The sequence below is a fragment of the Oryza glaberrima genome, chromosome 11, assembly GCF_000147395.1.
Source record: "Oryza glaberrima chromosome 11, OglaRS2, whole genome shotgun sequence".
NCBI classification, from domain to species: Eukaryota; Viridiplantae; Streptophyta; class Magnoliopsida; order Poales; family Poaceae; genus Oryza; species Oryza glaberrima.
Window position 1 is genome coordinate 24,607,338 of NC_068336.1, and position 10,507 is coordinate 24,617,844.

The 10,507-nt window shown below is 42.8% G+C and overlaps 1 protein-coding gene across 1 annotated transcript; it reads right to left on the reverse strand.

Moving 5' to 3' along the window:
- Positions 1–4,806: 4,806 nt before the first annotated feature.
- Positions 4,807–8,904, reverse strand: LOC127755234 (disease resistance protein RGA4-like). The gene is made up of 2 exons (XM_052280892.1): positions 7,851–8,904; positions 4,807–7,241 (listed from the first exon to the last, which is right to left on the reverse strand). The coding sequence occupies exons 1-2, from the start codon at positions 8,786–8,788 to the stop codon at positions 5,150–5,152; spliced, it is 3,030 nt and encodes a 1,009-aa protein (XP_052136852.1). The 5' UTR covers positions 8,789–8,904; the 3' UTR covers positions 4,807–5,149.
- Between the last annotated feature and the right edge of the window lie 1,603 nt (positions 8,905–10,507).

Sequence of the window (10,507 nt, forward strand, 5' to 3'; positions counted from 1 at the left end):
CTACCAGATTCAGCTTCCTAGTACACGAGGCTGCTGGATCTAATCGCCACGAGTTTTGGGGCGGTTGGATCCAACCAGATTCACCACAAGCTTAACCATACCTCACTTTAGGAGTAGCAATGTCCGCGGTGGCCTCGGTCTCTAGTGAGCAGCTGAGATGGTCAAGATCAGCTACAAGGTACCCTTACCCTACCCCTAGATTTATCTCCCAACGTAGATCTGATCATGGTCTCCTCGTGGATTTGAGAAATGGTGAGAGTATCTATGGTGGCGGTGGGCATGACCTTTAGTGACTGGCGACGCTGGTGATGGTCTAGGTGGATTGCGATTCTATTTTGTAATATTGTTTTTCTTATGAATGTTGTGATTCTATGATGATTCTGATTCATCTGTTATGGATTTGTGACTCAATTTCTGATTTTCTGTTCGTAATCTTGTTCGAAGCATCGACTCGGTGCTCTTTTTTGTTGGCTCCTGACACCCATATGTGCCCGTTCTCAATCTGGCACTTATGTTTGCACCTCATGAGTGCCGGATCGATAGTGCTGGTTTCTAATCTACCACTTTTGGTCCCTTTGCAACTGGCACTGATCTTGTGTTATTGTATTAGTGAACTTCCACTGAACAAAATATCAGAGATTATGAAAGTTAGAATGTAATTTGCAAAAAGTTGAAGTGCAATAATGTAAAATGTTAATTCCAACTATGTGGACTATGAAATTGACAATGTTAATTTTAAGTCAATGTAGGATGTTTTCTGTAAAACAGCCTAAAGAAACCGAAGACTTGATTTGGCTAATAGTTGGCCTGGTGTGCACTCTACACCTAGCCCCAGATGGATACTTGTATTTAAATCGATAGTTACAGCCAGAGCAAGATAATAGCGAGCTATAAGTAAATTATATGCTTATATAAAAAAGAGATAAAGAAAAGTGAAGAGTGTTGGTTCTCATGCAAGAGTTAGCTCTACGCATACTTAAAAAATGCACTAAATTCATAGTGAAAGAAAGATAGAGAAGAGAAAAAATAGAGCTAACTTTATAACTAATATTATACATGTTAACTCTATATAATTATAGTAAGTAATGGGTTCTATTATTAAACTTGCTCTTACACAGAAAGGACGAAACATACTATACTTATATACTACCATCCTCCTATAATGAAAGAGATTTTAACTATGCAGTAGCTAAAACTCGTTATGTCATGGGAGGGAGGGAGTACTTATACGATACTCTCTCCTCCCTCGTCATACTTGAATATAAGGCATGTGTAATTTTTTCTTAAAGTGAAATGTTATATACTTTTAACTAGCAATTGAGCTGAAAAATATATGTTTCGGTCATACCAGTTAAAAGTTGTCCGTTATACCGAATTAACGACTGACCTACTCGATCTGTTCAGCCATTGACCAATTCAGACAATACCAATCACTTAAAAAAATTCAGACAATACCAAATAATGATATAGGGATACACGATGTTTGTTAATAGAGTTCAGCCGCATTTTATATTTCAGGGGGTCTGATTATGGATGTTATTTTCCGATCTATGGTACATTGTCATCATCATAGTTAAATTATGATGTCCTTTTTTATATAAAGGGTTATCAGGTTATCTGATTTTAGCTTCACCCCTACCAACCATTATAAGAACTATTACCGTTATCTTAAAAATAAAAGTGATTTTGAACTATACATCCGTATAGTTAAAATCCATCGAAATATTTCAGGAGTAGGTGTGAATGATCGGTAATAGTTCTTATATTTTAATGCACACCAAGCACTTTATAAAGGTTAAAAAAATATTTTCGGTTTTAGCTACTAGCTCCTTCCTAAAATATTTTAATGTATTTTAACTGTAAAGGTATATGTCTTTGTCATTAACATGTAAAGCCGATGAACCATAGACCCACCTATCAACGACAAAGGCATGGTATGTGATTTTTTACCACTTCTCTCGTTTACCCATATTATGTCTTCCTTCCATCGGTTCCTCAGACTTCCATCCCTTCCAGCCATTCCCGGTGACGGGAGCAGTAGCATGGACCGCTCAGATTTTTTTTTAGGTGAAAGCGGCAAGAGTATTGCCGAATATATTAAAGAGAAAAGGGTTTTACATAGTGTTTAAAAGCGCGATATTGCAGAACATAATAGAACGACTCGGCCTACACAGCAGAAGGTGGGTAAATGATTGCAACAACAAGCTAAATCAAGGCGGTTGAAAAACGAAAAAGCTTTCTTGTATGTCTTCATTGATCTATTGGGCCGCTCGACTTGAATTCGGTTCTTGATTTCTGAAGATCTTTGCATTCCTTTGCAGCCATATGTGCCACCATGTTATAATTAGGATTCCAACTCGGCGTTGTGATTCTGTTCAGTTGCTTCCATGTGCTAAATCCATCATCCATTGTGCTAAAGAGGTTTGGTTTATCGTCCCCTGTATGTTCTGTGCTGCCGCTACTAGGTGCCAAGTTCTTCTAGTGAAATCGCATTCCCTAGAGAGGTGTTCAGTGTCTTCAAAAGCACTTATACACAGAGGGCATATCCAATCACATTCCCAATGACGGATAAGGAGGTTTTCAGCGGTTAGAGCTCTTTTATATAGCACTAGCCATCCAAAAAAAATCTCTGTTTTGGTAGTGCCTATGCCTTCCAGTTTGCTCTAAAAGTGGGGTTTTGCTGGCAAGTTATGAATTAGAATTTGTAAGCACTTTGTGCTGAGTAGATACCTGTGTTGGTTCTCTTCCAGATTATAGTATCTTCATTTTGTGTTGATAGGTGAATGTTTGATAGAAGATTGCCAAGCTGTACCAGCCTATGTATGGCTTCCCCATTGTCAAGCTGTCTGAAGGAGAACACCCTGTGGTTATTATCGAGCTCGGTTGCTAGGTTCTTGTTTTTTCTTGTTGCCAACCGATAGAGGTTTGGGGCAATTTTTTTGGGGCACATTCCTTGGAGCCAATTATGGACCGCCCAGATTTAAATGGATGTATTTAGTGCAAATGTAATACCAAGGTACAATTAGAGGAAGATAACTGTGTTAGAGCAATGATCTGTATAAATTAATCTGCTGAAAGCCTGAAACTACAAATAATACTACTGTAAATCAGTATGGGAGGGGAAAGACTGGTAGGTTTATACAATTTGTGTTCGGCCTGAATCTGAAAGGTTTTATACAATTAATTCAGAGACTGCAACGACCGTACAGATGGCAGCGCACCATCATCATCTTTTCGGCTCTTCAGTGCTCCACTCCACTGAAGAGAAACATCGTTTAGTGTTACACAAATGGCGAGCTGTTCCGATCGCTGCTTTTCCTACAACACTCAAGAGAAAATCAGGCCGTTGCTCATCCCCTCGGCCATAGTCGTCGTCGCAGTTATCGGTATCTTCCTCACCATAAGCTTCGCCGTCACCCCTCGCATGAAGGCCAACGTCGAGGACGCCCGTCTCAACGCCTTCGACTACCTCGCCGTCGACGGCGGCGGGAACAACACGGCCTCTTCTTCCTTCAGCTACAATCTCTCCGTGGCTCTTGCTATTCGCAACCCCAACAAGGCCATCGGCATCAAGCACACCAAGGCCCTCGTCGCCGTCGTCGCCTTCCACGACCGGCGTCTGCGCAACTCCACCGTCGTGGTCGCGGACGAGGGCTACAAGCAGCGGCCGGGCAAGGTAAAGCTGATCCGCCTAACCATCGACGGGGAGATCTCGTCGGATCTCCTCGGCACCGCGGCAGCAGAGGACTTCAAGAAGCAGAATGCGACGGGCCTGTTCCAGGTAGATCTGCGGCTGTCCGGAGAGATCACCAACCACCCGCTTGTGATCCCTAGGAAGCATGAGTTGGGAACGAGCTGCCCGCTTAGCCTGCAGCTCGCACCGCCGGGTCCTGAGGTCGTCGTGTTCCACCAGGTCAACTGCAACCCTGTTAAGCCGGACAAGATCTATTTCTGACGAATGGGTTTCATTTTCGACACTCTGTGCTCCACCATGTAGTACCGGAGTTGTATTATGATTGCTGAAACTCATATGTATGTGTCTGGATGACATTTGAGGCATTAACTGCTTTGACATCTTACAATAAAATTTAGTTGTAATCTTTTCCCCAGCTAATTTGTTCTGCTTTAACAACACTTGTTCTGCTAAAGCCGGGAAATAATTAAACCGTTCTGCTTTGACATGGTGGGCTTCTACAAATTAATTTTCGGGCAGTAAGTACTGTTGGATGAGCAACCGGATGTAATTGTAAAGATGAACACATTAAAGTACAGATCTACAGACATTTTGAGATGGAAAACCATCTAATATAGGGACTGAAAGCTATCCATCACAGTCGAACACCCGTTTGTAGTTATAACCAGAAATGTACAATTGTGAGCATCAACTGTCGGTAATGTGCCACACAAAATTGTTGGTAATGTGGAGGACATTTATGTTAGAATCTGTTCTATAACCGTCAGCACACCTTCACAAGTTGGCATCACAGTTCTAAGCTACTGAGTAAAAACATGTACGTGGTGTTCACAAGGGTATGTACAGTACAACATAATTGACAACATTGCTCAAGACAGATTGCACCTATATTTACAGAATGGAAACTGATTCCAGCAACCTCAAACCTCCTGAAACATAACTGACAAAATAGCTACTGCAACAAAACATGGTTAGTCCTCTAAACAACGAAACATGCACTCCGTAATCAGATCTTGTGCAACATAGCTCAAGACATATTCCACCTATTTGACATGCACATTCCACCATGTTGATTCCAGCACTCAAAGATCAACAGGTTTTACCTGCACATGTCAGAAATAGAACTCATGCCTAAACAAAACTGAGAAATTCTTGGTACAAGATATTACAAATCCTTCATGCCTCCTCCTTTTCCCCTTGTTCACATGTCTAGTGTGCTGAAAAAGAAAGACACTCATGATGTACTCGGAGGAAATAGCTCAAGAAAAAAGTTACAGATTTCACCTACACTAAAATACTACATTTAAATACAAACTGACTTTAGCACAGCCTCCCATTTTTCGGTCCTTCTTGGCTTCTTCCCTCGTGACATGATCTAGATAAACAGGAAAAATGCAAATATATGGCTCTGCAGTAACCAGCTCATAATTTTCAGTATTACACATGGTCCAGGCCTCAGGGGTCTTCAATTTCTAAAATGTTGGGCCTGTTAGGATGACGCTTTGCTGCTTCTTTCCAACGAGTTATTACTTTTCTCTTGTTGACTACTTTTTGGAGAGCGACTTCCTTGAGCGTCTTGAGTTTTGCGATTTCAATTTTGGAAGGATCCAGTAGTTGAGGTGAGAACAGATGAAGTGAGACAATATGTTTGACAGCTCCAGATTGGATTGTTATGCCAGGTAGCTCCTTTGAGCTCTTAAGGCATATCCGCTTCAGGCTTGGGAAATAGACAGGTTTGGATTGATGTCCATGTTCAGATTCGGATTCGGATTCGGACTCAGGTTCAGGTCCAGATTCTATGACAAGATCACCAAGGTTATCTTCAACCAGCTTAAGATATTTCAATACACCCAATCCTCTCACGCCGGAAATGATGTCTTGTCCCCTCAGATTAGTCAACCAAAAGCACAGCTCCGTGAGACCAGTCAGATCGACGATAAATCGAGGGAATTCCTTGAGCTTACCCTGCAGTTTCAGGGAGTTGAGTGTACCTGGAGCTGCTCGTAGAAAATCCAGGAACTCTGTTTTGCAGCCTCCTACCAAATCGATCGATAGGGAGCGATGACCAGGCGTGTTGTGCACATTACGGATGAATTTCTCGATGGCTTTTGAAACATGAGTCAAGTTTGCTTTGTCTGCAGTGGGTTTGCACTGTATCTTAATCTTCCTCAACATACTCATATGAAACAAGAGCCGTGATATCCCTCTGCTCTTACCGATGACGAATCCAGCCAGTGTTTCCAGCTCTGTTTTCGACAGCTTCTTCCTAAGCCCCTTCCCTAGGAAGTCAAATCTCGAAAGCCGGAACACTCCGAGGAGGTGTTTTAGCTCTGGTAGCAGGATGGCTTCAATGGGCGCCTCGACCGTATTGGCGTTGCTTCCCCTCAAGTCGAGTGTCTGTAATCGTTTCAGCCTCTCTATTTTTCTTGGAACCGCAGTGATACTGCCCCCGAGGCTCAGGTATCTCAGCAGCAGCAGCGGCGTGTCGCATATTTCTTGGAGGTGACTGTTGTCCAGGCCATTGCACTGTTCCAGATCCAACACCCGCAGCAGCTTATAATCCGCGAACTTCACACCAAGTCCCACGGTAACTGCATCTTTCAGTTTGGCAGGGAACACCGCCAGAGTCCGGAGGCGACTGAATAGGGTGCTGCCATCTCTTTCAGCAATGTTCTTGCCGTTGTAATTATGGAGCGAAAGCCGGCGGATGTACTCGTCGGTGCGCGGCTGTTGGTGACAATGCAAAACCCGCATGAAGCCTTCGCACATTGACTTGTGCGAGATGTATTCCAGCATCATCCCAGGGGGTTGGCATCTCTTCACATTTTCATCTATGGGCTGAATGACATTCCTGTCGATGAGGACGCTGAGATTCTTGGCAGCAACATCGACGGGATCAGTGCCGCTGAGCCCGTCCTGTATGAGCTCTTCTGCCATCCAACGTCTCATCAGGGAATTCCTCTTCACGGGGTGACCGCGTGGGAACATGGAGAAGTAGAGCAAACAGGACTGGATGATGGCATCATTATGCAGGCTGTGGTAGTTATCGAATAGCACCCGTTGCATCCTTGCTAATGGGTTGTTGTCGCTGCAGCAGCCGTCGTCACACCCTTTCGCTGATCGGTCGTCCCTGCAGCGATCATCGCAATCGCGGCAGGCCTGTAACGCTTCTTCACAAATCTTGGCTATCACGTTCTCTTTCGCCGATACAGTATTGATCTCTGCCACATTCCTCTTCATGAATTCAGCTATACTAACCAGAGCAAGTGGTAGACCGTCACATCTGTCGATGGCTGATAATGTCTCATTTCTATCCACTTCTGGATATTTCTCCATGGAGGCTACTTGGAAGAACAACTCTTTTGGGTCGTCACAACTAAGTGTTTTGACTTTGTACATGTGACGGCTATCAGAGTTGATGTCATATGCTACTGACTGAACACTTGTTGTCACGATAATTCTGCTGTCTTCCATGTCTGCAGGGAACTCACGTATTATACCGTGCAGTACTTCCCTCCTCTGCACGTCATCGATTACTATCAAGTACCTACAAGTGATAAATTAAGAACGAAAGGTTAATACACATGAATCTGATTTCCAATGAGCCACGTCTTTAAATCTAGAGAACAATTCACTGCACTGGAAAATAAAATCCAAACCATGTACCACTGGAAGGTTTCAAATTAGAGAGAATTCGATAGTTGTCATTTCAAAGAGTGATAGTACTTAAGTATTGCATCTATATTTTTCGCTTTACAAGTGAAAATTCAATGTTTTACTTTATTGAGAAATTCCCTAGTTTTTAATGATAATAAAAAAATGGTTTAGATCTTCATATGTCACGTGTCAAAGTTGATGTGGTTTTGTGAATCTTGGACCATAATAGGTGAGGTTTTATGAAATTTACTCCACTATTAATAAAATAAAATTGTTTTGTCCTTAAACAAAATTTGTATGTAACCTTTAACAAAAGCTAGGTGTAAAACACATAACAAAATAGCATGTGCACAATGCGTGAGTTACTGACTAGTACTAGTAACTAGTAACTAACAATTAAGTCTGTACAAACTATGCCATTTTGATATTTCTCAGTAACTCCAGATAGATAGATAGATAGATAATATCTGTGGATAAACATAAGTAGATAGATAATCACCTGTTGGTCCCTAGGCATGATTTGAGATCGACATTTTCGGCTAGTGGTGTTTCAGTGGAGGCATAGTTGATTTTTGGGCCTTCGTTGGAGCTGCTCCCACCATGAACACCCACCTTCCTGATAACCTGTTGGATGCGTTTAGAGGTACTCGCGGCGTGAACGTCAATCTCTGGGATATTGCTGGATGAACTGGCACCATCTATGCCCTTGCCCTTGCTCTTGTCGACTTGCTTGCCTAATTCCTCGAGTATCTCCTTGAGAACCTCGCCTGCCCTCTTGCCCGAGGCGTTAACCCAAGCATGGCGAGGGAAGTACTCGTCCTTGCTCACGCTAGTGTAAACTTTGTCAGCTAGGAAAGTCTTACCTATGCCACCAAAGCCCACGATACAGATCACCCTGAGCTTCCTCTCCGATTGGCGGTCGGATCGCCGCACCACCAGCTCCCGGAGCTCTTCGAGAGCCCCCTTCATCCCCACCATCTTGTGACGGGACGCTGGAAGGGGAGGAAGCTTGTGGTGGTCGAGGGCGCCTTCCATCGCCACCATCTTCTGACCAGTATTCTTCGGTGGATTATTGGAGGTCGCCGGAGCCGGAGGCTCTTTGCCTATTTTCTCACATCTTTGCTTCAAGCCAAGAATCTGTCCGGAGAGCTCTTGACGGGCTTCCTTCGTCTCCGCCACCCGGAACTGGTCGATCCAGTCTTCGATGTCATTTGCCAGGCGTCTCACTTGTGAAATCCAAACTTTCTGGGAGTTGCTGCCGCTATTGGAGCGATGATCTAGAATGGCAGCATCTATTAACTCGAGCTCATCTCGGATGGAGTCAACATCACGCTGAAGGCCCTCGAACTTCTTCCCTTCCTTCCGTAACCACGAAACGAATTCCGGCAGAACTCTGCTCGCTAATCCGGCGATTATGGGACCGAGGCTGGCTTCCATCCCCCACCCCCTCTCTGTCTCTCCAATTGGCTTATGGCTGGGAAGGATGAAGCAATGAACAGGAAGGGGCTATATCTTTAGGTGCTATTTGCTTTTGTGGTTTGGTAGTGTCCGCGTTGTGATGTAGTTGGAGCTGTTGTGCCTGCTGTGGTCAACTGGGCAACCAGTAGCGGATCTATAGATGTTTTAGAGCCCAGACAAGCTTAATTAACTAAAGCTAGTATATTTGCTAAAAAATTATACTCCGTATTTCATTTTTACTCACTACACGGAATTTTAACGGATTATATGCCACCAAGACCGGATAGCAGCCTGGGGTCATCGAGCGGTAGATCCGCCACTGCAGAAAACGATAAACTACAACTCCTTTGTGTCTGCCGTTGCATAGGGGATCGGCAATTGAGAGAGCTCAGGGCGAGAGCCTTGCTTGGTCTTTGGCCAGTGTTGGTGACTATGATGCTTGTAGGCGGCTAGGCGCCGTCTTCCTCCTTAGGGGTGTCATTAAGTGGCTCTTTTTTCTTCAGTTAAAAACCCAGTACAGATCTTCTAGATGGGCGTTGCCATCATTCTAATATTGTTTTCTCCTTATATGCTTCGCCTAGTAGATCCTAATCTATGGTGGGGGTGTTTATAGTTCGTTTGAGACAGTTGTTTGTCATAGGAAGACAAAGTTGCTCATCCATTTTGTTATGAGCTTGGCGGCGATAACCTATACTAGTATTATTAGTGGTGTCACCACATATTTTTCTTTCTTTTTGCTCTCCATGTGGATTTTGTTGTAATCCCTCTAATTGATCATGCAGTTGTCAGGTTTCAAAACAGGATTCCCTTTAAATTGGGTCAACTCTCTTTTCTTCTTAAATTGAAACATGAACTCCATGTCTTTTTTTCTTGAGGTTTACCAAAAAAATATATGGGCTTTTTCAACACCAAATGTAGAATCTAGAGGTATGAAAAATGATAGATACCCCTAAATACTTATGGGCTGGTTTGGTTTGTAGCATAAATTGGCCTTACCAATTTTTGTCAATGTCAAAATTTGACAAGTTTTGGCATAGCTAATTTTGGCAAGGCAAAGTTATGTTTGGATTGAAGCCAAAATAGCCTAAGTTAACTATTGAAATGGCCTACTTTATTAGGCATGCCAAAATTTGGCTTCAAACCAAATAGACACTAAACACTATTGAAATTGCCAAATATTGGTAAGGCCAATTTAGGCCTCAAACCAAACCAGCCCTATATATCTTATGTAAAATTTAAACTAATTTTGAATCTGGTTCAACTACAGTAATGATTATCAAATTTGTTCAGACTAGTCAAGTTAAAACTGGGAATTTGACATCTCAAATTTATTTTATTAGGAAAATAGAAGTATACCCACATCAAACGTACGTGAAAATCTCATAGCACATCAACGATCTCATCTTTGAAAATTGGACACCACTTATATGCATGTATCAGTTATACTTGCTTATTAGCTTCGAATATATACTTAATAATGTAAAATCAAAGGTGTTTTTGATTCATATTCTGTGATGAACAATTGGGCATTGGAGATTATTGGTTTTGATATTTGGAATTTATTCACGAAGTGGTTTTGGAGATGATTGGATTTCACAGGTGAATATACAGGTACTACTGTGGTTTTATGTGGACCGGTCAGACCGGGCTCTGGTAGCCGGTCAGACCGGCCGGTCAGACCGGCGTGTAATGCGCGGT